The following is a 27,396-nucleotide window of genomic DNA, read 5'->3' as shown; positions in this document are numbered from 1 at the left end:
CAGTACTTTTACTAGTGGCTTTACAAAGCAGACTGAACACTGTTTGCATCAGAAATTGCTTCTGTTATGTAACAGGAGACCATAAACATTTGTAGGCTTTATTTTCATGATGCATGTGCTAGCACTGTTGCCAAAGTTTAAGGAGATCCTACTCTTACCTGCCTCCAGCCACTTACTTGTTTCTGCCCTGTGCTCCTCCGTCAAGGTGCTGAGACAACAAACGGGTTGTGGGAGCTGTGATTTAAGCTATCTAGAGTTTTTAATTGGGCCCCATATTTTGTTGCATTGCTGTGACCTGAGAGCATGATATATTTGGTTTAATACTAGAGAAGGAACAAATAAGCAGCCAGGGCAACGAGGTACAAATATATTGCTGCTGAAGCTGCTGTATCGTTTTGAATCTGCAGCCAAAGATGTGGGCAGGTACAGCCCCAATCTGAATAACTGAGGTAGGGTGGGAACTGCATTAAACTGCATGGACATCATACATCAAAGGAATATGAGAATGTAATGCTGTACTGAGTGGTAGCACAGGAGGATGAGTGTAAACCACAGGCAGCATTAGCATGTTAGGCTATGTTCACAGTACAATGGCAGATTAAATAACGTGTTTACATCACATAACAAAGGAAAACTTGACACCAGGATTTGAAAACAGTTAATACAATACTGCAGATGTTTACATGAAAGTTCTCCTAAATACATGGGACAACTTAATGAAATATGCTAAAGTGCTTTTTTTTGATAATCTAACACACAGGTGAAGGTCTTTGGTATGGGGTGCTATTTGGAAATGGGAATTGATCATTAGATATGAAATAGACAACTGAGATATTGTGTCTCAGCATGTATGCTATTACATTAAAAAGCATTGGGAGAGTTGATTTATACATACGAGTTACTGTCGTTAAGCAGGTGCTTCATTTATGTTTCTAACAGGATCAAAAATTACAGATGCACTTAACAGCAAAAGAGGAGCATCATAAGAAACTGAATGAAGTTGAGAGGTGTTATGCCACTCTTGCGTGTCAGTTTGGAATCATAAAAGGTGTTCATGGAAAACTAGAGCACAGTGGTATGTATGTCTTAAATGTCCTCCAGCATTTGTTTTTGCTGTGTATCGAAAACTCCGAGTTGGAGAAACCTGACAATTCAGAAAAAACATCAGCTCCCCTGTGCCAAGCATCAAATAGAACAACTGACAATTACTGTACCTCAGTAGCTTCCTCAGTGTTTCTTTCTGTGACAATGCCAGGTTAAGCAGCACAGGCCCTGTACCTCTTCTGCAATTTGTTGATACACTACTGCAGTTGTGTGTGTGACTGCATATAAATTATAGCAAGGAGCTGATTTGTGTTCAAAACAATCCAGCAGCAGACCCACCCTTTTAAAAAAAAATAAATTACACTTAATTTGGATCAGTTTCCTGTTGCCATTCAGCATAATCAACTTAAACAGCTGTACCAGCTCAAATGAGAGGTTGAAAGTAAAGGAATTAGCAAATAGTGGAAAATAAAGCCTTTTAAAAGTAGGTTTAATATTGCAAAATGGACAGAAAACATTAATGAAATAATAAAAATTGTTTTCTTGTACACAAATATAACATCTTAAAACCAGTAAATTAATAGGGTGGTATGAGTAATTTTATGCAGTTATCATTGTTATGTAGATTCTCACTACGTCTATTTAAGCTTTACACATCTTTACCATATCCCCATTCATGTGATGAAACATAACAGAATTATTTGTGAAACTACTAATACACAGAAATATTATTCCACGTACTTTTATATAAATATATATTTTTATCTGTAAAATAAAAGTACCTCATTTAAATGAAGTTTTGTACCTATTAATTTGAGAGAGAAATCTTTGTTTCTCATAACAAAGTAAAAGATTTCTATGCAAACATCACAGTGTATGTGTAGAATATGGACTTGCAGATTGTTTTGTGTGCCTGAAGTTTTCATCCGTGTAAACACATACACAGCATGTAAATAAAAATAAGTATTGTTTTTTCAAGGAAAGGGAGAAGTATTTGTATATTTCAAAACAAACAAACAAAAACCTGCAAGCAAACAAAAAACCTCACAGCCCAAAACACCAACACATTCTCAAATACCAGAGCTTGTAAGTTTGGGTTTTCTCTGCCTGAAATCAAATATCTTTTCAGGTAAGTTTGAATAACTTGGTAACATGTTCTATGTCTATTTGTGATGTATCAATACCTCGATACCTTTTTGTATTCCATTTTTTAAAATAGGCTAATATTTAATATTAAAAATAACAGAAAACATTCCTGTGTTTTCCTTTTTATTTATATTGGGTGCGACTCTTCTATACAGAAAAGTCTTCTTGCAATTTCATGGAGAAATAATATTTACTTTCAGTATTTACACTATTTGAAGCATATATAAATGCTTTTTGCCATGTTTCTACTTATATTTATGAGTAATTTCAAAATCAACCTCTAGACAAGATTAAATATGTTACAAACTTCTATTCCAGAAGCCAATCTATTCACCAGTTTTACTCCAGTGTGTCTTTTACTGCAGAGAGAATTCGATTTGCATTGCAGTAAGATATGCAATGGGCATGTAGGTAACTTGTAAATTCTGAACAAGAAACTGCAGTCAGTGGAAAAGTCAGGCAGAAAATCTACAAGCCGTTTTTTATGTAAATTGTTTAAATCTGTAAACTGTTGTTCTTTATCTGCTGTATTAAAGCAGTACGTAGGGAAACAAGAAAGTGAAAATTGATGTTTTAACAGTGCTGTATGGGAAAATACCACAATTTGTTGTAAATCTAAAACTTTATTGCCTAACCAATGTCCCAGTATTAGTATTTTAAAGCTAGAGAGTGAACATGACTCTTGTTGAAAGACACAATTTTACCACATTTTGTTTGCTTGTTTCCGTGGGGTTTTTTCTAAGTTGTATCAGAAGATATGTGTTACATTCTTAAGTATTTTCATTTGTTAAGCACAAATTCACACATAAAACTGCAAAACTGCTTATTGCATTGTAAGCCTGTCGTCCATCGTTTTCCATGACACTTATCATCTTTAACAGAAAAGGAAAGGACTTTCTGGGTGTGATGGAGTGTCTGGAGTTCTTTATTCAAGTGTTGTGCCAGAAGCTTTTTGAGAAAAAAAAAGAAAAAAGATTAGGACTGAATGAAGAGGAAACAGGGAATAGAAAAGGCTGAAGAGAGACCTGAGAGGATTAAAATACTAAGGTTGAATAGAGGTGACTGAAAAAGTACAGGGACCAGTGAATATCTTCAGCTTTTCATTGTGAAACTTCCAGCAATTTTCCAGTAATATCTTGGCCTCAATAAAGTCTAAGAGAGAATTCCCTTCCCTTTTAAAAGGGGCAGAGATTATTCCTAGAGTTTTCTTCTCCATTATCCTCTGCTGTTTGCAGTCTTCCATGTCCTGTATGCATATAACTCTGTACATCTGTTAACTCAGTTATGTGAATTTCTGTGCTGCGTTATGTTCTGTGTTCCTCTGAAAGTAAACTCATCAGAAAATTTCAAGCAAAGCTTTAGTTAAACAAAACTAAGATTAAAAGTTCACAGATAAATGATCTTAATAAAGCGACATCAAATGACACTAAAAATTAAATTACAAATAAATTTTAAAAAAGGCAGACCAACATACTGAAAAGTCATTTGACGTATAGAACAACTGGTACCACCTGTGTCATCCTCCAGTGTAGTATCACACTGTACAGAGAAAGTAGTTGAGTCATATTTTCAGTCGTCTTCTTTCCATAAAGATGTTTAATTATTTTATAAATTTGATACACATACATTGCAGTTATAAAATATTCATTCAAATATGAAACTATTTATTTACCTGTTTTATCTTCTGTTTTAAGTACAGGAAGCAGTACAGCTTAATAAGAAGCTAACATCAGTGAATAAAAGACAAGAGACTGAAATAAGTAATCTGAAGGAAGTAAGTATAGTATGCATTTCTGAATGTATATCTGGGATTCTTTGGGACTTCTACAAGCTACCGTAGAATAGAAGTAGTGGACAAGCAGCAGAACTGTTCTTCTTTCTATAACTAATGGCTACATTGGGCTATGCTTCCTTGTTGTGCACAGATACTTCAGATGAATGACAATTAAAATTGGAGCAGCTCTGAGTAATTTCTGTAACTTGGGAATTTTTATTTACCTTATAGTGTCCTACTTATTTCTTGTTAATTATTAGCAGCCTCTCTTACTCTGCTGCGCTGTGTTCTCATTGCTTCTCCCATCTCATATGGAAAGGTAGCAATGGTGTTTCAGTTTAGTCAAAGAGGGATAGAACATTGAAGAGTAGTTGTCATAGAAGCAAGCAGGTAGCTTGAATGTAGGATAAAAAGTGTAACTGAATGTTCATCAGAAATGGGAGAATTTTGTCACAGGGGAACTGAGACATTAGCTAACAGTGATACTATGGACAAAGAAGTTGCCTGGCCATTAAGCTCTTTTCTGCCCTTTTCTATTCAGAAACTGGTATTTGCCAGGTACGCTTCTGAGTTGCACTCTTAAGCATATGTAATGGTGGGAAGAATAAAGTTCTCATTTCCCTTTGAACTGTTTAAGTGTTAACAGGAGAAAAGCAAAGGGACCCTCTGACGTCAAAATTGTCCTGTAAACTCAGTATCTTTCCATACCACATCTTTTTCACATCTCCTTATCTTTATATTTTACTTTTTTTTCCCGTTTGATTCTCTCAGGATTTTAGGTAGGGAACAAATGCATGATTGTTCTCAGCTTCTTGGCCTAATGTTAATCCCCAGCTTCTGGATGAACTGTTTGGACTACCATGGAATCTGCAAATTTTTTTTAATTTCTTGCAAAACAAAAAGGGGAAGGGGAGATAATTTGTAAATGAGGAAAAGAGACTATGACTATTTTATATTTGGGTTAAATTGATCAAAAATTGGATTTTTATGTGCCATTTTTGTGCCTGAAAAATGAGATTTGAAGGTACAGAAGTACTTGAAAATTCTTCAGAAGTACTTGAAAATTCTTCTTGAAACTAGTGTTGTTTTCTTTACTCTAAGAGCATACAGCCTCTTATGGTTAAAGGTTCTTTGGAGTATGATGCCTCTAGAAGCCTGACTTAAAATTAACTTTTATCTTGAAATAGAGACAGTTTAGGATTGTTTCATTCTTACTTTCTTTAGTGCTTTGCTTAGTTTTTATATTTAATATGTGAAAATATTCTAGCTACAGTAAAGAATAATCAGGAATTCAATCCAGATTTGTTCACTTATGTACTAGAATATAACATGGCAAACCTCAGTGTCGAAAAGGTAAGTTTTGAAGTGACTGGTCTCAAAGATTTCAGAACTCTACCATCATATAAGCAGACTAAGAAACACAATAACAGTAAAGCAGAACAGTGGAATAAGTCTCATTTTCTAAATCACAGGTTATATGGCTTTTAGAGATTTTTATTTAGCTGTATAACTCAAATGATAGGTTATATGTATTATATATAAAAAACTATATATATTTATCTGAAATATTTGATGGATGGAAGAGCAACAGCAAGATACTGGAAGTTGTCGGTGATAACAACTTTCCTCTATAGAAAAGCTGTATTTGTTGGAATGCTAATAACATCATAGCCATGAAAGTCTGAGGGCAACTTTGTCTTGTGTACATAGGGTACACTTCAACTGTACAATTCATTTTTAAAAGGATAAATAATTTTTATGTGACAAAAAGAGGGACATTCATTTAAAATGCAGGATATCTTCTATTGTAATATATTGTGAATATAAAAATTTAGGAGGTTTAGAAATTTTTAAGCATCACAGTAAATTAGATTTGTTGATTTTTGTTAAGAAACCAAGAATAATTAATTACTTGGAATTCTCTGAGGGTAAGTAATTTGAGAGGTAAGAAAAAAATTTTACGTGGTAAAATTTGTGAGTAACAGAGGTGCATAAGAGAGACTGATAGTGATTTATGTACCCCAGTAATCAAATATATTGCTTGATCCATTATTTCTTTTCAGCTATACTCCTGATTCTTATGGTCATGGGTGATGCATTTTAAATAAAATACTTTTAAATAAGCAGAAGAAGGGGCCAACTGAAACTTAATCTGGCTTCCTCAATTCACCAGGAAATGCCTTTATCATGGTTGTTTCTGAATTTTTTATTGGTTGTTTAGTATTTGACCATCCTATTCTGAATGATGGCAGAAAACTGAACTGGAATTTAATTTCTTAGCATTTTAATATTCATGTAGTGCCACAGAACTTTGCTGTGGCAATGCCTTATTTTGCAAAAAATGTGAGGCTTTTTTTTATTTGCAAATATGGTTTTATAAAAAAAAGTTGTATATAATAGAAAGACATGCCTTTTTCCTCAAAACACAGAATTTCTGTAAAAACAGTTAAAAATGAACAATAGAGTAAAAAATACAGCCCCTTTTCAATATTCCCTATTTCAAGTTTGCTTTTAAACATTTCTGGAAAGTTATGTAGTGAGAGGGTGCATTTCTGAACTGTATCTGTAATGGCACGTGTTAGTTCAGTACAACTTCTGTTTGTGAGGGGCTGTGGGCTCGTGTTTTGGGTCACTGCAAAAGAATAGAGAAAATGTGCTTGAACCAAGTAAGTAGCGTCCTGAGCTAGTTGCATTTCATTGTGGTTACCTTGTAATGAGCCTAACCATTGCAAAAGTGAGCTTAGAGCAGTCAAGTGTTTTCCCTTGTTGGGGAATGTATCTGTTGCAGAGCTGAAGGGACCTACAAGAGGTACAAAGCAATGAGAAAACTTTTGATATTTAGAGAGTTTGAAAGAGGGATTACCAATTGGTTTTCACTTGCTACGTAACTGAAAGAAGTCAGCACAAGTTGGAACAGCTTGGAAAGCTGGGTTTATCTGCCTTGGAGACTTGACTGACCTCTAACAGCTCTGACAACTTGTGGGTTCAAACTTCTTTCCTGTATAGACTCAGTGCTGGAGTGGGAATGACTATCCATAGTACGAAAATCTTGATTTGGCTGTCAGCTCTTATCACAGCCATTACTTTGACTCAGACCAGGATGATCTCACACATTTGTTCTTAAAGGGAATATAAAGTTAGTGAATGCTGTTCAGCATTTATGGATAAAAATAATCTCCAATTGTAATGAAATTACAAGTATGTGATGGGTATGTTTAAACATATACAACAGTAAAACCTGGGTTAAGCTGAGGTCCAGGCTGCACCGGTTTAGTCTTCTGGGATTTGTGGAAAAAATATTATTTAGAGAGGTTGTAGTTTTCTCTTGACATTGCCCGCTTACAAGTCCAGTTCCTAAGTCTTATCATAACACACTGTGGCATAACCTCCTTTTCAGCAACATTTATTTTAGGATTTGAACATTGAGATATTCAGTGTGGTGGCATTCTTTTCAATCACTATGAAAATGCTTGCAATGAAATCTGGCCAAGGAAAACGTGTCTTTCATTCTGCTGCTTAAAAAGAGAGTTATGTTGCTCAAGGCCTGAAAGATTACAAGACAATTGCACCAATCTAAGAAGGGAGTGAAAAGATAGAGTTGTGATTTTGGATACAGTTAAAGTTTGTGTACGATATCAGCACTGTTCTGGGAAATGGTTACATCTGCCTGCGCTGGCTGCTTTTCCAGTCCCATACCACCTCTTCAAGCTGGCAAATGTGTTTGTGCGGCCTTGAGGGAAAGCAGCATGAAAACTTTGTATTGATCAAAACTACATTTTACCAAATGAAAGGGGAAGTTTTAGCTTATGTTAACTGGCAAAAGGAGAACACGTTTAAGGAGCAGGACTGTTTCTTTTGTGACACTCTTGACTTGTGCTGACTTGAAGTGTTTCTGAAACCATGTCCCTAAGCGTTGGCTGCTAGCAACACATCAAAGGAAAAGGTTTAAAGCCTTATCATTCTTTCTTAGCATTCCCCCAAACCTGATAAAATTATTTTCCAGATTCAATTTAATTTATAGGGTTCTGAATACTACCGGTAATCTTATTAATGACAGAAAGCTACTAGGAAAAGAAGCAAAGCCTCTGGGGGCGAAATTTTTTTTTCATTTCAGAATACAAGAAAATATACCTATGTATGTATAAAATGATTTTGTGTTATTTTCAGAGCTACATAGTTTCTGCTTTCACTCACCATAGAAAACCTTCCCGTTATTTTTTGTGGTCGGGTTTGTGTTGGTTCTTTTAGGATTTGTGTTGGTTTCTGGTTGTTTGTTGGGTTTGTTTTTTTCTGCCTACAGCTTTGCTAGATAAGCAGATCTGTGTTTGATTGCAGATGTATTATATATATATTCACCTGCTATATACAAAGAAGAAAATCCAGTCATTTTTTCTACCTCAAGGGCATGATTTACTTAGTGTGACATGTTCTTTCTCCACAACAAAATAAGTAATAAGATTTTTATGCACACAATAAACTCTGAGTTTTGGAAAATATATGATATCAGATCCCATAGTGGGCTTTTGCACCTGCTTGTGTAGCACACAACCTGTTAGCTGTGTTCTATATACCATCAATGTAGTTCTCTGTAAAGGTTGGCACAGTGCAGCTTTTTGCTTTTACAAAGTTAAAATTGCTTGAACCTCCTGCCCCTTAAATGTAGGAACTCTCCTTGCATATTTCATCACAGAGCTTTCCAGTAAAAACACTACAACTAATACATGTTTTCATGGCAGAAGATGGAAAAAGCTTTACTAGCTTGCACAATATCACAATTCTAAAGCTTTGCTGTCTTTGGGTTCTACAGTTGATTGTGCAATCCCACTTAGTACTTACTAGATCATTTTAGATTTATTTATGCCTAAAATACATAAGAAATGCAGCCTCTAGAAAAAAAAAAAAAAAAAACAAAAAAAAAGATTTATTTAAAAGTAGTACCTGTGCTTCTATTTTCTGTAAAACTTTACATTTGTAAATTTAAAATACAATGTAATCTTCCCTATTTCTTTGTACTGTTATATGATTTTGTCCAGAACAGTTAAACCATTGGTCTGTGATAAGATGGAATTCCAGTTTTGTGAAGAAAAGTTAAACAGACTGGACTTAGTTGTTAGATAAAACTATTACCATTCTGAATGCTTGGTTCACCACTATGGCATCATGAAGAATTCTTGATACTATCTGTGAACAGCATTCATAACCTCTGCGATTTGTCTAAGTAAACGTCAGAGCGCTCAAGGAGAGAGCGATATTAAACAGACTACCTCGTACTAGAATGGGAGGGGTGGGGGAGAACAGGGCACAATATTTATGACTCCAGGAACTATAAGTTGTAATTTAATGAGATCAAAGCATTTGCTGTTTATTTGCTCCACTAGGAGCTTGGAATAAACCAGTTAGAAAACAGATACCAAAAAAAAAAAAAAAAAAAAAGAAGGCACGATATTTAAAAGATAATAAAGACTATAAAATCAAAGGCATATTTTAGATGGAAAATCATGTCATAGAAGCCTCTAATATAAAATTAATTTAGCATTCTCCTGAGATTAAGTAATTAATGTTTCAGGAAAAGCAAAGATCCTGCAGATTTATAGCCAGTTCCTGTTTTTACCAGATAGTCACTGTTCTTCCTTTTTTCCTCCTGATTCCCAGGAACATGCACAGTAGTTATAATAGGTACTTTATTCCTATTGTATATCTCTGTGTAGGAGGTTTTACCAATAGGAACTCAACATCCACTCCTAATAGACTTCTTGGAAGAGAAAATAACAAAATGCTTAAGTATGATGAATACTTCAAACAGAGTAAAATTAGCACAATAATGTTTCATCTCTGAAAAGAAACTTTTAGCTACGTGTGACAAGTTTAAAGTTTAGCAAGTCAGTCTTATGAATTTCAGTTCCTCCAATTTATTCTGTTGTTTCCATACATTATTTAGAAGTAGGGCATGACTCAGGATAGTTTAAAAGATTTGTCTTTGTTTTGAATTGCAATGCCTATACTGGGTGAACTATTTATATGTGTTTCCTGTGTTAAGGAACTGAAGAAAGTAACTGCAGACTTGATAAGGTCCAAGGTCACATCTCAGTACAGGGTGGGAGAAGAAAACATCAATCTTGCAGCAAAGGAAAAACAGTTTCAAGAACTGCAACAAAAGATCAGAATGGTATTTTGATTTAAACAAATTTAAGGTTTTGGTGAATACTTTTCTGTTCTTTCTTCAGCAAACATCATGGCAATGATCTTTGACATATACAGATTAATGATTCCTTTCTACTAACTGCATATACAATATAAAAAAACTATTTCCAGAACTTTTTCTAGGGAAGTAAATATGTTATCAATATAAGTATAATTTTATAGTTTAAAAAAAAAGATAAGACATTTCAAAATATTTTTTTCTTTAAATAGCCTCACGATAATACAATACATTAATACAATATTACTAAAGAAAATACACAGAAATGTTAAATGCCTTTTCATGTTCTTCATGCTCTTTTTTTTAAGGAGACAGCAGTTAGTAAAAAAGTTCAAGAACAAAACGCTCACATTAAAGAAGAAAAGCTGGTGAGTTGTTAGTACAACTTTGCTATTTAAAATCATCAATATATATGCCATATTTCTTATTTAAGTTTCTTAAATTATTATACTAAACTACTAAAACTAATTAAATTCACTTGTTTACTCTTCAGAAATATTTTAATACTAACATGAATGGGATCTTCCTCCACAGTCTTTAGAAAATTTATTACCAGAACAAAGTCCATTGTTTGACACTTTATTCCAAGTCTTAAATTTTGTTTTTGAACTCAGATGGGAAAAATTTGGTATACCCATGAAACAGTTGTTTACATATCAATTCAGTACAAATAAGCAATAAGGTTTGCTCAACATGCTTGCTGTTCTGCTTTTCTGGTTGATAACAGTTTGCTATAATATTGCTGGTATTCAAACCAGGTAGAATTGGAATTGTGTCAGTCATATACAGAGGAAATCATATTCCATTCATACAAAGCATGTACATTTAGAATATTAAGCTATACCTGTACATAGCTGAACAGAGTTAAGACTGCATTTTGTTGCAAACTCAGATACGTTCCAGAGCAAATCCTGATATTCAAACCAAGGTACATGGAGTCAAGCATTAAACAATTAAACAAGCAAAACAATTATGTTCCCTGTAACAACAGCATAATACTGCTTTGCAGAATATTAAGCATAAAAAGGGGGTGGGGGTCGTGCAGGTTTTTTGTTGTGGTTTTGGGTTTTTTTCCTAAAACAGTTGTAGAATTTTCATTCTGCAGTTCATTAAGCCAAACATGTCAGAGAAGTGTATCATTCTTGTTCTCAGGGAGAGACCAAAGCAGTAGCTTGTTTGCACACCCAGTGAGCACTCACTGAAGGCTAATCCAACAGTACACTTCCAACCCATGAAAGCATATTTGCATTTTGAGTCTGGTTTTTAAAAATACTTGCCAATAAACACAGGGGAAAAAAGGAGAGACATTCCTGCCTCATTACTCCCACAGCCCTGAATGCACTAAAAACATTTATATGGAGATACTTGTAGCATAATTCATATGGATATTTGATATATATTATCTAAGGCAAGGACTTTTATTTTCTTTCTGTTCTCACCTGTGTGAATTGCTAGGGTCGGTGGACGGTTTTACCATATGGAGGGCTTTGGTATAAATCTGGGAAGGGCTCTAATATAGAGGTGGACTTTGTGTTTCTCCAAGAACTTGGGTTAGAAGACCTGGATTTCTGTATGAGAGCACTACAAATTCACCATCTGGACTAACTGATGTTGGCAGTGGTTCTTGGACTGAGGCTGAATATAATATCTAAATTATAGCTGATTTACACTGAACTGCATGCAGAGAAGCAATCTTGTCTAGTTGAGTGAACACTGTACTAGATTTAAAAGATATGGCCATCTCTGCTCCTGACCTGTCAGATGACACTGGGCAAGCCATTCCAGCTCTCTGTAGTTCAGTTTTCAAGATGTAAACTGAACGGAAGATAAATTAAGATTCAGCACAAGAATATTATTTATTTCTGTGTAAGAATTTACATACATGAAAAGGAATGAGAGTACACCCAAAATAATGATTTTATTTTTAGTAGATAGCTGTATACAATAGAACCCAAAATAGATAAATTTGAAAGCTCTTTGCAAGTATGTGAAAATACTTTGTTTTAACAATTCATTCCTCTCAATATATTTTGAAGCAACTAAGCACATTTAAGACTGTCATCTGCCTGAAACTCAGGGTTTTTTTTCCTGTGGATGTCATCTTTTAGTAACTGCTGTTCTGGTCTTTGGGGAGTATGGATTGGCTTGGCTAGATCATTCCTTCTGTCTTTGAATCTTTTGAAATGTGTTTTGTAATGTTTAATAAAAAATTACTCTCTGCCTCCATTTCATCCATGTTTTCAGCTAACTGCCACAAAGTTAACGGCAGCACCCATGCGTTTGCAAATCTATACTACTTTAGTCAAGTCATTTTGGGTGGCTCTTTTCTTTTTTTTAGAACTTATTCTTCCTGAAGTAACAATATAGTCTTGATGAAGGTACACAAAAGTTCAGATAGTGACATCAAAATCTGATGTGCTGCACCATATGAAGTAAAGCTAATGTGTGGTAGTTCACATTTATTGGGATTTAATTCAGGAGATACAGAATATTGTCATATGAAGGCGATTCATTAATGGAAGTGATTACTTGCCTGTCATATATTTTCTCTGGGATTATTCATAATTGCCAGAACTGTAATGTGGTACCATAAAATTATTCTGTTAGATTAACTGAACTCTCATTGAGGTTGGATCTGATATATTTTATTCAGATTTGCACTCAAGTATGTTTAAAGTGTCAATGGATTTTAATTTTAAGAAAATTCTCTAAAAAGGGTAAGTTATAATAATGTTAACTTCTCCAAGGCAAAAGGCCAGAAAAACCTGGAGGAGTTCTGTTTTCTTCCTAGAAGCCCTTCCCCAATGTTGATGTTGGACTGCATTTATATACATGACTTTGTAAACACTGGCAGAATAAAAACCAAATATGTTAATCTAAAAGACATAAAATATCTAATGTTTAAACTTCAGAAACAAAATCTTATTCAATGGATCCTAATTTGTTTGTATTAATAAGGAAATTCTCAGCTCTCTACAATGTGTGCAGGAGTTGCTTCAGCGAGTAACCCAAACGAACATTAGAATGGAGAGTGAGTTAAATGCACTGAAAGAAGAATATCAGGTCAGATTTTTCTTGATTAGACAAACTACTACTATCTGTTATATATTATTTAAGTCCAGGGCTGTTAAAGACATCTGTATGCTTTTCAGAACTTTTGACCTCACTTCCATTGCTCCCTCAGCTCCTTAACTGTCAGCATGAACCTTGAAGTGCAGGCTATGGTTTCCCTCTTCTAGTTCTCCCCCTAAAGTAAATCACGGTTGCCATTCTTATCAGCCATTTCTGGAGGGTAAAACCAGAACATATTGGAGGTTGCTTTCAAGTATTTTGAAATCAAATATTATGACTTTTATTTCCTATAATTTTCATATAGGTATAAATTCCTTTTCTGGAAAATACTTCAAATTTCAGATCTTCATAACCAGACTTGTCCCCAGCATTGTTAGAGCAGAGGGCCTAAAAAAGAGCATATCCTAAGCCATTTCTTGCTGTGTTGTCTGGTGTCATGTTTATGCTAGAGGTGGTAAGTAGCACAATGGAGAGTGTGGAGTTGCAGCATTCCTCAGTTCCTCTTTGAGCATATAAAAGTGGCTCAGAACAGTTTAGACTCTAAATGACACTAGCAGTCAGATTGGCCTACAGGGCACTAAAGATTAAGGTCATATCTGTTCCGGTCAGGTGTGCCATGCAGAGTTCAGGTACAACCATTAATCGGGCTATTAATAATTATTGTTTATTATTTGTCCATACATAATCACAACTATTCCACTCTTTGCTTGGCTTGTGAGGCCAAGGTTTTGAACTAGAATCTCAGTTAATTTAAAATTAAACTTCCTGTGTGCATGTATATTTTGTTTCTAAGTAAATGCTTCTATGCTGAATTGAGATTAGATTCACTTCACATAAGCCTTTACTTTATCTTTTAATAGATGTAAGCAGTTTGCTTTCTGCCACAATATCAATACATTAATTTTGCATTTTGATGAAACATGTAGGGTTAAAGATGAGTAATGTTCTCCATCAGAAACTAGGAATTAAAGTACCTGCTTTGTAGTATTGGCTAAAACTGTAGTGACTGGAAGAGAAATAGAAGTCACTAATTTCAGGTGTCAAGGTTCCTGTATTTATATTAGTGTGTGAGTGGGATTTTCACGATTTAAAATTCTTTGATCTCAGAGTGCTCTAGAACCAAGAAGAGATGCCTCTCAACCTGGAAAAAAGTCGTTTCTCTTTTGTAGATTGGCTCTTTTAAAAAATAATTTTTAATGACAAAGCACAGTATAATGGGAAAAGTGTGGTTTGTTAGCATGTTTTAAACTTTTCACAAAGATTAATTTGAGTCTCTAGGCTGTAGAATTGCCTAAAGTACATGATTTTCTAAAGCCTCTGTTATTTATATGTTGGGTCCAGTGAAACAGCTGGATTACTTGCTATTCGTACAATACTTGTTTTGTCAAAGAAGGTAACATGCATTTTATTTTTTAAGATTATTGAAATGACTTTGTAAATTAAACCAGAAGTTCAAGATAGTTTAATTGGTATATAAACTTACTGATGATGACTTTTGTGATATGGAGACCCTTTAGGATCTTTGTGTCAGGATTATTGAATAGCAGGTATTCTAAAAGTGCTTTTTTTGATAGTATTTCTAAGCTATCATTTCCCACCTCAAATAAAGTTTATAGTATGCCTTAAAACTCCAGCTAAAACTGTGAATGGTATGTGTGAATCTTATCTTTGAAGACTTCACATAAATGTCTACAAGTGTAAGAGAAGTATAGATTGTTCTCTTGTTATTAAGGTATGAATTAAGTACAAGCCTGTTTTGCAGCCTGCACACGCCAACAATTAATTTCTGATTGTAAATATACTAATTCTGATTAGAGAGCCTGCTTTGATTTGGGTCCTGTTTATATTAGACATTGAGATGGTATTAAGGTTTTCTATTTTTCTAGCTACAGGACAAACTATTTCTAGTCAGCAAAGCTTCAGTGTGATCTTCAAAGGCAATTTCTTGCAGGCATAAGTACTTTAAATGAAATTGGTGTTAAAAGATATGGCTAACTAATAAGAGGCTCTTGATTCAACCTTTGAAAGCTCTGATGACTATACAAGGACTCCTCAATACTTACTTTAATGTAAATATTCCTTCTTAGTCTTCACTGTGGCATTTAAGATCAGCTAAGATTTGATCTCAGCTGAGTTTTGTGAGAACATTCTCTGCATTCTCAAACCCAAGATTTTCTCACTTGAGAATGATAATTAGATTCAAAACATTTATATAAGCACATACGAGTGATAAGATTTTGAGAGATCACATCTGGAAACATAAAAGTGGCTAGATATTTCAACAGATTTATTTTTTTGTAAACCTGATAAATGCATGTGCAAAATGCAGTGATTCCCTTGGACAACATGATCCAAATACAATGCGATATTAAAAGTGAATGTCACGTGTTCTTGTTCTTTCCATATGAACTCAGGGGGTTATTTTGATTTGTCAGAAATGTCTGTTTAAACAGTAGTCATAAGATATTGTTGGTTTTTATAGCTACTTGTTTGGCTGACAGTTTGATACAATTACCAGGATATTCCAGTGAATAAGACATTAACTGTTCATTTTGCGGTGTCAACAAATGAAACTTAAAAAAGAGAGAGCTGAACATATACCTTGAAGGGTCTACCCACTTTCCTGCCAATTTGAGAGCGATTGCTTTAGTCTTAGTCTTTATTGGTTGTAGAATCACACTTGTGATGAATGGGGTCTGAAGGTTATTCCTATCCTCTGTCCTACATCCACGTCAAGTTTGTGGACCTTGCTCAAGAAACAGTTTCTTCAGAATAATAGAAAAATGGAAGGAGTGATTGTACAGTCCCATAGAAATATTTTTATTCTTACACTCACAAAAAATTACTGCTTATTTTTGAGCTTGAGATGACAGAATACTTAAACTTGCAAGGTAACTTTCAAGAAAGATAATACTGTCCTTTCTCATTCTACCTATGCATACTTAGTGCTAGGATACCAATGTTCTTTTGAGTTCAGAAAAAACAAGTTATAATTCTTTAAATGATGACAGAATACTTGAGAATGCAAGGAATTCAGGTATTCCCCCCTCTGTACAATTGCCTTTAACCAAGAAGCATCAAGAATCAAGAAGTAGACTAATTTCTAATTAAAAGACCGAGTAAAAAGGAATTTTACTTTGGAGTATTGCCTCCATAACATTTTTCGAGTGGACTTTCAAAGAAGCTCAGCAGAGGCATAAATATGTAGCTGGTCATATAGCTACATGAATTAAAGTTATGTTTACATTATCAAATATATTTGTGTCATCTATATAGTAGATAATGGATGCATTAAGTCCTTTATCTTCTATTTTGTTTGCTCTAAAAATGTGATAGGATAAAAATTCCAACAGTACCTGAGATGCGTGTGAACGTATTATTTATTTACACAAGACAGCTTTAATTTAGCTGAGTTAACCCCAAAATGTTGCAAGTACGACTATGATAGCATAAAATTTATTACTAATAAAACTGTTATTTTAATGCACATTAATCTATTTCAGTGATCTAATAAAAATAAAAGATAATCAGACATGTACTTCATGTTCCAGTGGATATGTTTTAGAATTTAAAGTTTTTAGAGTTTATAAGATAAGTTAATAAACAATTTAGAATGGAAAAACAGATCAGAAAAATAGAAGTATTTTCTTTGACTACACAGTAGTTTTTTCTTTAAGTGCAATGGGTCTAGACTGTGCTACATTTCATATTTCTCATCTCTGGACTTTATATTACTTTTTCAGCACATTAAAACTTATGCAGTGAAACTGAATAATGGCAAGTGTTTTTATACCCTTTTATAGCCATTTCTTTTTTCATAACCTCCCCCTGTTTCCTGTTAGCTAAACTATAAGCACCTTTCTGTTAATTTATGAAAATTATTGTTGAGATAGCACATTATCACTGATCTGTATGGCACTTCCAGCATGTTAGAAGCAAAGGTCCAAGCAACATAAAACACATCAAAATTCATTAATGTGGTATTGATTATTTTTTGGATAATTAATTTTATTGCAGACCCTTGAAAGAGATAATGAGCTGCAAAGGGAGAAGGCAAAGGAAAATGAAGAAAAGTTCCTTAATCTTCAGAATGAGCATGAGAAAGCACTAAGAACTTGGAAAAAAGATGTAGGTTTATTAAATTAAATGTTAGAGTATTAAAAGGTTTTTGAAATAGTCATCAAGCATTTCAGGTAATTCCTAAAAGCCAAGAAAATATTACAGAAATAATACAACAAAAAGAACCAATTTCTTTTCCAGTAATGCAGACTATTCTAGAAATGAATATTTTTAACAGGTAGATTTAGGAGAAACATTGACTTCTGTGCTCTAAAAGGTCAGTACACTTCCTGCAGTTCTGTAAAGCAAGAGCCAAGGTATTAGGTGTTACCTTGAATTTAGCACTTAAATATTCCAGAATTACATATTTGCCATTACCTAGACATGGAAGCTGATAAAATTCAGTGTAAATTAAAACTATATGTGTAAAAAAAATGCAAATTTCCTGAAAAATACAATTTATACAGAGAACACCTGCATTTCTAGGCTGTACCCCTATATCCTGAAAAAATTAGTAAACTGTCATATAGTGAAAAATGAATGTAAATCCACATGAACTGAAGTGACATGAATGACCATATGCAAAGGGAAAAAAAAAATCAACTTCACACTGGATCAGGCCAAGATACTGAAGGCTTGCATTAAAGCAGAAGTCTTGATTTGACAGGAACTAATCAATTTCAACTGTGGGGTGAAAGCGTATAAGAAAAGGTAAAAAAAATCTGTATGTCCTTTCAGTGAATTCACCTCTGTCTACACCTAAACAATAATTTATCTTCAATATTTGCCATTCTTTCTACTACTTCATTACTTTTAAAGAATACTTCAGTAATTATTTAACCCAAAATAATTAGCAAAATATCGTAGCTGCAAACACTATCTGCAATAATAAATGCATGTCCACAAGTAAGAAATATTAATACTTCTTCAGTGAGACAAGACCTGTTTAGTGTGTGGCAACCAGACTCTAAGCAGCATTTGCTTAATAGTCTGTCTTGTTTCTACACAACTGGTACCTCTGCCAGAAAGGTTTTGAATTTGGTGTGGATTCTCAGGGAGGCTGTGGGGAAACAAAGCAAAATTGTCCCTGTAATCCTGTTGTCTAGCATTAACTCTTGAGTGCAGCCACTATGGAGATGACTGCAGCTATGAGTCTACAAAATAGCTGAACTGCTCTGATGCTCACTGCCCTGAGAAGATTTGATCTCCCCGATTCCTGGAAGCGTCTTATACCATAGTTTCCTGTGTAGACATGGAAATGTTTGCATTTGTTCTTTAGAAGATTTTTTTTTTTTTACCCTCTCCATATTTCTGCTATGGCTAACTAGAAATTTGGTTTCTTAATATCTTGTAGTGTCATTATGGATAATGTTAACCTTATACACTGCTCTGGAAATATTTGTAAATTAAATGAAGGTATTTCTGTAAAATTGCCCTTTTATTCTTATTACCCTTGTTTTTTTGATCATCCTTTTTGTTCTAAATACAAAGATTTAATTGTTATGTGCTCACTTGAAGTATTGGATACTTGAGGCAGAAGTGCCAAGCAAATTATTTGCTGTTGTAGTTTTTTGACAATGTAGGTAGAGAATGAATGTTGACTAGCACATTTATCTTTGAGCCAAAAAAAGGAAGAAAGCTACAAATAGAAATCTCACTTTTTCAAACATTGTTACTTGAAGTAAATGGTGAAAAAAAAACCCAAATAATAAAAGGTATCATCTGTAATGGAAATGTAGTTAAAATCTTGGTTTGAATGAAAAAGCTCAAAATTATCTTACTTTGTACAAAGAAATCGCTTAGCATATACACTTCATTTTAAGAATTTAATTTGCTAAGCTGTTAATACCCCTGTAAAATACTGTTTTACATATTTGAACATGCAGTCAAGATCTATGTTTGTGTGCTCTGTGTGCCTTCAATTTTTACAGGAGGAAAACATGAGAAGAGAAATAGGCGCTATTAAAAATGAGTTGAATTCACTTAAACGAGTTCACAGACATCTTGAAGGTTATCATCCTCCTCAGGGAAATCAGCATTCAGAGAAAGTGGAAAATCTGCAGGTAAGTGTCTCTAATAGCTGCAGACTTTCCATTTCTTGTAAAAATACTAGAGAATGAGAGATATGATAGTTTTTCTAATCTGGCTGGCAGTGTCCATGATCTTCCTTTGACATCACTAAACCTAAAAATTTAATTGATTTAATCAGTGATCCAAGATCCCATGAAAATTCCTCTACCCAGAGAATGTTCCCCTTTCGTCCAGAGGGGCACTTGTATCATAGAAACTGGAGATGTTACCTCAATAATAAATTTATACATAATTCATAAATAATCTATCTTAACTAAGCCCTGTTTCACAAAGATATTTTGCATCAGTGTTTCTCAAATACTGTGGCAGACCAACTGACTTCATATGTATGTGAGTTCCCTGGGAGTGTGAAAATCCACTTCTACTCAGAGGAACAAATTTCAGCCTGCGAGACAGATGAGAAATTCGCTTTATCAACATATAGATTATTGACATTCTTCAGTTTTAATTTAAAAAACCCTCAACTTTATTTCATTTAGCATCTTTAAGAATCATCAAAGGCATAACAAGCTCAACAAGGAGGTAAAAGACTGTTTTATACAGTGCGGGTTGAACTAGAATTGAGTTTACATTGCTGGGTGAACCATGTCCCTGTTCAGTTCTGTATTCAGAGCATGTATGAGAAGTCAGCAAGTGGTTAAACACGTGAAGATGATCTGTTGGAGCAAAAGGAAGAACACGTAGCCCTGCAGCTATGTGTTATCCCTTACTTTAACTGGGTTGCAAATATATCTTCCAGTCGTTTATAAGATTGAAGAAATGGGAAGAGGCATAAGCCATAAGAATGGCCACAACTTTCCTTGTGCATTGAGTCTATTCTTTTGAGTATTGGTTATATCTCTTTTTCCAATAGTTTTTACATCCAAATAATGAATTATCCTTCAAAGAAGGGAAAACTCATTTTGCATGCATGTGATTTTGCTTTCAATGTTAAGAAAATATGAAGACACTAGGACTGTAAAGACACATTATCTTTTTAGAACTAGTCTCTGAATTGTCAGTAAAATGACAAACTGTAACAATATTTTAGAATTTGGAAGAACTGAAAATCATTTTCTTCACAATGTATGTTTGTAGCTCACAAACATACATATATGAGTATATACATATCAGCTGGTTTGTCCTTAATAATGCAATGGAAGTTAGACTTGAACTGATTATTCATTGTGCCAAAGCTGTATGAATTCAACAAAGTATAATGCAAATAGTGTCACTCTTAAAAATCATTGTTTCTTTGAATGAAAATTAAATATGAATTATGTTTAGGGTGCAGAATCAATGGCACACAATCAGTCATTCATGATAAACCATACTTGTGCTTACCAGGGTAACCGTAAGTGTTTGAAAGTAGATAAGCTTAAAGCATATGCTCCTAAATGCAAAAGATCTCCGAGACGTCTTCTAAATATATATCTTACACTATCTTATGGCAAATTGCCATACCCGTTTGTGTTGTATGATCGTAAGATTTCATAAGCTAGGCAGGTTAGGCTGAGACAAATCTCCAGTGGAACACTGCCAAGAAATTACAGGAGCTGCAGCAGATCATATTGATTATTCTAATCTGTGGAATTTCACCTTGTATCAGTAATGAGTCACTGTCTAGTAAAACATAAAAGGCAAGGTGTTGGCTATGATTTAGATCTTGACTCTGGCTCCAAGTTTTGCAAGGAAATATGCATATAATTATTTTTATATCTAGTGCAATCTAAAATCCCTGTGATTGTGGGGCATGAAATGTAGAATGTATGTAAACTTCTTGATACTAATCACCTGTGGAATAGTAATTAAACAAAAGGCCTTTTAAAAAAGAAAGGTACAATGTCAGACCTCATTACAAGCTCAAATTGCAATTTAGTTTAACTTTCTTGTGTTTTACATTTAGTTTAATATAATTTGTAATACAGCTGTGTACCATTAGAGAATAGACACCTAGCAATGGGTTACTGTAATTCTTTCATGTGTATATGTACAGGGAGATCAGGTTTTGAGGATGTTTTTAGTTTCATGGTATGACATATTCTGTTGAGGGAAAGGTTGTCATAGGTATATGTATATTGCTTAGTTAGATTTTACTAAATCACAGGGGAAAAAAATTAAATCCAGGTTTAATAGTTTTGATATATAGGCATTTAGGTTTATGCAACTTGGACCTATTTTTGAAGGGCTGAACATCCATTTGAAGTTAATGGAAGCTAGGTTTATTCAACCCATCTGAAAATCTGGAAAGGAATCATGTAAGCTTTCTCCCTTTCTAAGAATGCTTTGTCATGTTTGTCTCAGATGCATTCAGCAGTTCAGCCCATACCAACAGATATGGTCAAATTCCACTGCAGTAGCTGTTTTATACCTGTACAAAAGAGTGACATGCACAGTTATATTGTGGTGTTTGGTGTTTCTGTCTAAAGAAACAGCTCCTAGAAGCAAAAGATTATAAAAAATTACAGCTTTTGTGAAAGAAAAAGCAAATTTCTCATATTTGTCTTTGAAAATGAAAGCTTGAAAATGTGATACCAAAGCTGTGTATAGCCTGATGTCATAGGTACAATTTCCAAATCAGAATGTCAGGGAAGATTATAATAAAACATGAGGAAAAGAGACATTTCAATTGAAACTTCAAATTGAAGGTGGAGTATTTAGCAGACAAAAACTATTTTTAGGGTCCTCTTCCATTCCTCCCTCCCTCAAATCAGCAAAGCTGGGAGCATCGGGATATCTCTGTGACCTGTAGAAAATTGATTCCTGCAGATTTGTATTCTGCATCATCTACAGTGCCACCACTGCAATAATCCCATTTTTTACCAGTGTTGTCTATGTGCCTCCCTCCATTTTGCAATATGCTTTGTCCTCCCCACACATCCAATGCCCAAGCACAAGACTTGTAACTCCCTCCCACATCCCAGTCTTACTTTTGCAACACCTCCAGTCATGAAAGTATCTTCAGCTTTTTCTCGCATCTTTTATGGACTAAGCAATACCCCTGCTCCCTCCCACATCTTTTATATCCTATCTTTAGGGCAAGAGCCAGCATATGCTTCTGCCTTCAGCTGCCAAACAGTTGATGATGATAAAAGATGCATCTTCTTTTCCTTTTTTTTTGGTGGGGTTTTTCTGAAGCATTTCTTCACTATTCAGCTCGTAGTTTCCACAGAACTTTGTCAAATGCAGCTTTCAAAAATAAAGACAACTGCTGCAGTAGTAAACCCGTGACTCAAACTTTTAAGTAAATAAATCTTTCAGGCTTTTACTCCTGTTGAATTTGACTCAAATTCCAGTTAAGAAGCCATCTGGGAGGGAAGACTGGTAAGACTTGCACATTCATAAGCTTTATTGACCTATCCTAGGTGGTTTGTTAGAAAAAAATAGTCTTAGTATGTGTGTGTATGCACGTGTTTGAGTGTAAACAGCAAACATGCATGTTTTTTCCACATGTAATTCCTGAGCAGGTCACTGATTTAGCCAGCAGACAGAGGGAGTGATCCAGTCAGCACATGTACACACATATTCCTTCCTCTGAGAAGTTCTGTCAATCTGTATAACTTTTCTGTGTGGACTGTAATATAGCAGGATCTAATTTCTTTCCTACTCTTCTAGGGTATTAGTCTGTGCTTTTTTTTTCTGCATTTACATGAACTTTGTATACTTCAGGTGAATGGTCTTTGTTTTCCATCAGAATTGTAAAAATAATGTTAAATTTAAGTCCTGAAGTTCAAATCTAATCGGTGACTGTAGTAAACCATTAAAATATGTATAACCTTTTGTTCCTTCTTATGCTAGGGTGGTCAAGAACACTCAAAAGATAGTGAAATACAGGCTGTTCAGAAAGAAAATGAGTGTATGCAATCTACAATAAGAGACAGTAATTTTGGACAAGAAGAAACTGAAGTTAAAACCACAATGAACTACTCTTTAAGCACTGAGGAATTACAGATAGAACAAAGTAATAACATTACATGGATAACAGAGATAAGTAGTATTGTTGAAGAAGGATAAATGTTTACAGATACAGTATATGACAGGGGAATGCTGGAATCCTGAATTAAATGTTACTGTACTAACAAAGTAAAATTCTTGGTGTCAGTAGTGCTAATCTATAATAAATTCACAAAGTTCTGAGTGAAAGCACAGTACTTCCAGTGGCTGCCCTGGGACTCTAAGTTTAAAGACCTGTGTGCTGTAACCCTTCAAGCTGTTGCAATACTCTCTGCATGCCAGTTCAAGAAGTCAATAGGGGCTAGAACTATGATGTGTATAGAACTGTCTGGAAGCAAAACTGAGGGCTTTTCCTTTCCCATAAAACAATGAAAAAAGGCAGAGAGTGAGTGTGCTGCACAGGACAATGAAGGTCTGTTCATGTGGACAGTCATAACGCTTTTCTATACAAAGCACATTTTAACTCCAGTAAGTAATTTTCTGAAGCCAGCTAAAGGAAATGTACTTAGTCTCTAATGCTCAGTCTCTAAAATGTAGGAAAGATAAGTGGAAATTTAAAAGCTTGTTAACTGCAAAGTGACCGCTTTAAAGGATCAGTGCTCACAGCCTTCAGAAAACACCTTTCTGATAATGAAATGCTTACTATTCCTCACCAGCCCCCTACCGTCAAGTCATAGCATATTCCCTTTGCTATGAACATATTCCCTTAAACAGTTTTTGTTTTCCATTTAGCTAAAAATGCCACTTTCAACATTAAAGACAAATACAGTTGCATCAGTAACCAGAGGCTTATACTTTATGTAGACATACAATGGTTGATTAAGTATGTGCTATAATTTCATAATGAAGACCCCTTTCAATAATAAGGAGGACAGATACCAGTTGGGAAATATTTCAACTATAAGCCATATCTAAAATCTACAGAATGTTATTTTCTGTTTGAACAGTTTATAAATATTTTGCAATACTTCAGTGACTTTTTGATAGACCTGTGTGTGTAAAGTAAGATAAGAAAAATCAGCATTGATACTAATATTCAGTTCATCTCTTCAGAAATTTTAAACTGTAAAAATAAAGTAATAGTTAATCTTTGGGTTATAACTAGAGAATACACTTATTCTTAATAGGTTTACAAGTTCTTGAAAACAGTTTTAAGGATGAAATTAATGTTGCTAGCCCTTATGAAGAAAAGCAAAGGGAGGCTTCTCCCAGGAATACCCTCTGCACAGATACTGATTTAATTACCCAAGGACAGACCTCGGAAATACATGTCACTGAGTGCAAAGAAGCAGAAAACCTAGGAGCAACATGTAGAATGTTACTGGATGAAAACAATACAAATTTAGGACAAAACCTACAGGACAGCACCAAGCCGTTGGCAGCATGCCACACACAAACAAGAAAGGTCTTTTTAGACAGTGCTGACACTAGAGGCGCCTACAAAAAAAATGGAAGTCAGGAGACTGACTCTAGCAACCAAGAATTGTGCAATACTACAGATCAATCAATTTGTGCCAAGGCAGATGAAAAATCAAATACCATAAAACGCAACAAAAGTGTCCTTACACCTGAAGCACCCAAAACAGAGTCTGAAGTGGTTCTTTGCACTGAGAAGAAGAATGCTGCATGTGAGAGAAGTACAGATAATCATCAAGCTAAGGAATTAAGTTTTGGCATCCTATCTTATATTAAAGAAAATTCTCAAACAGAATACCGAAAATGTAGCTCGCTGGACAGTGACAGTTATGTAGGCAATGGATTACAAAGACCAGAAAAAAACTTATCAAACCTGAGTGGTTTACATAAACTTTCTTTTAAACAGACACACATAGATGCTGAAGAAAGAAATGACGACAACAATGCCAGAAACATAAATGGTACACTGAGAAGTAGTAGTGTTCCAGCAACTGCCGTTGACAATCTACCAACTGTTCATTGTGATAACGCAAGTGGTGATGATGCCACAAAAGAACACAGTAGTAATATGTTTCTCTTGGGTACTTTCAATTTATGCCCCCTCAAAATAGAAAGAGGAATAAATGCGGATGACATGCACAGCAAGCAACCTGAACAAGACTGTACCAAACAAACAGGGAATGCTACAAATACATGTACTTCAAGCACTGAAGCTGCATCTCCAGTAAAGGCTGATGGTCTTGAAGTAATTGCTCATAAAAAAACCCAAACAGATAGAATTAGTACAGATAAATTAATTCCATGTAAAAAAGCTAACGATGATATTCAGATACACTCCATCAAAAATGGACATTCCCTGGAGATTAATAATTCAACAAATTACACATTGTTAGAAGAGAAAAAAGACTCACTGAGTAGTACAGTTCCAGGAAGGAAGTTTGCTGACGGTCACCTGAAAGAATCATGCTCTTTACCCATGAGAACAGCTGGAAATTTAGTAAACATAAGTGGAAGGTCATCCTTTGATCTTTCAACCTCAGATAAAAAAGCTGAGAAAACTCCAGTATCCTTAAATTTTTCAGACCTCGGTTCTTGTTCAAGAGTAAATCAAATGAAAGGTCAAGCTACATGGACTTCAGCTTCCAAGGAACCTTCCCTTTTGAATGAGAAACTACCACGCTTACTGGAAAACACAAAGGTTACTTCAAAAACACAGTGTCAAAATCTCAGTGAAAATGTTGACAGAAGAGAAACAGCACTAGGTAAGAGAAGGAAGCATTTCTTTTGAGGCATGTACTGAATACACTTAGAAACAGTATCAAAATGTGAAATTTCTGCATCTGAGTTTAGTGTAACATTAGAAAAATGTAAACCTCCTGACATTTTAGTTATATGGCAAAAAAAAATATTGAAAGATGAGATTTGTCCATTAATTTATAGTGTAAATGCAACAGAACAATTTTTGTTTGCTCAATTATCTGATTATGTAGACAACTTCTCATATTTCTCTTTGTGAAAAAAGCAGTGCAATGACAAACTGATTATTTATAGGCATTTCGAACCCTAACGTAGAGCATGCTCTGTCAGGGCTCTGTATATACCTGAAAAGCATTGAGCAGCTTTTGGAAATTATTCAGCGCCCTCATTTTGCATAACAGTTGGATAGTTTTTAAACCAGTAGGTGCTTCTTTGAATGGGGCTTAGAGAAATTTTACTTTTTTATTTTATTGTAGATTTTTAATTCAGATGGACATTTAAAACCATCTGAATGTGTCCAATGTGTGAAAGGACAAGCTTATATTCTTTGAAGCTCTGGAAAACACGCCTAGCTGTTAAGAGTGCTCAAGGAGCTTTTTAATCTCCTACTGGTGGCACTTGGTGATTATATGCTGAGCAATACTTTGCATATGCAAATCAGCAAATAGGAACTTCATTCCATGTGTTTCTAAGTCATTACTGAAATGTGGAAAAAAATGTATTTTAGATTTGGTTTGCAATAAAATTAGCTGCTAGATTACTCCTATATTTATTTACTAAAAGTGTTATTTCTAAACTCGGTTTACTACCAAAGTAATAAAAGTATCATCTCTGTTTCCACAGTAAACTGACTAATACATTTACAGATGTTGCTCTACTTCAGTAACTGGACAGAGTAAAAGATACCTAAGTGGTGCCTGCCTTTCTCAAAATAAAGCTTGCATGTGGGTTCTATCCTTAATACATGCTGTAAACTTTAAAAAGCAGATAATCTCTTAGGTTCTGGAAGGAATTAAAGCCTCTGTGTGTGTAGAAAAATGGAGCTTTGGGTGCTTAGATGGTTTTCAAAAGAGCTACAGCCACAATACAGGGTGTTTGTGTCTATTAATGTTTTGTTGATGTAGTGTTTTGAGTTTTGGCCCTTGAACGTACAAAGAGCAGAAAATGGACTCCCATCCCTTAGTTTTGTGGCCAGTGGCAGTGGGACAGAAAAAGTTTAAAGATAATTTTGTTTCCGTACTTGGCCTACGTATATTTGTATACAGATGCATATTTTTTTGCAGTTCAGTTTCAGAAAAGTCTTTGTCCCTAAAACGATAGCAGTGGTAGCAAGGTAGCAGAATCCTGATCTCAGATGGTACATTATTTCTTTTAATAATGTGAATTTTGATACCTGAATTTTGAT

At 34.6% G+C, this 27,396-nt stretch overlaps 1 protein-coding gene across 1 annotated transcript in view; it reads left to right on the top strand.

Moving 5' to 3' along the window:
- CCDC73 (coiled-coil domain containing 73) overlaps positions 1-27,396 on the top strand; it is a 57,558-nt gene that overhangs the window by 24,840 nt on the left and 5,322 nt on the right. The window contains exons 7-15 of the mRNA XM_056354422.1: positions 940-1,075; positions 3,885-3,964; positions 10,002-10,130; positions 10,472-10,531; positions 13,122-13,226; positions 17,253-17,363; positions 19,226-19,357; positions 23,163-23,325; positions 24,446-25,996. Of these exons, the coding sequence (XP_056210397.1) occupies positions 940-1,075; positions 3,885-3,964; positions 10,002-10,130; positions 10,472-10,531; positions 13,122-13,226; positions 17,253-17,363; positions 19,226-19,357; positions 23,163-23,325; positions 24,446-25,996 (2,467 nt within the window). The remainder of the gene's footprint in view (positions 1-939; positions 1,076-3,884; positions 3,965-10,001; positions 10,131-10,471; positions 10,532-13,121; positions 13,227-17,252; positions 17,364-19,225; positions 19,358-23,162; positions 23,326-24,445; positions 25,997-27,396) is intronic.

Source organism: Falco biarmicus, chromosome 10 (genome assembly GCF_023638135.1).
Source record: "Falco biarmicus isolate bFalBia1 chromosome 10, bFalBia1.pri, whole genome shotgun sequence".
Taxonomy (NCBI): Eukaryota; Metazoa; Chordata; class Aves; order Falconiformes; family Falconidae; genus Falco; species Falco biarmicus.
The sequence above is the reverse complement of the archived record's forward strand: the minus strand, read 5'-3'. Positions and strand labels throughout refer to the sequence as shown.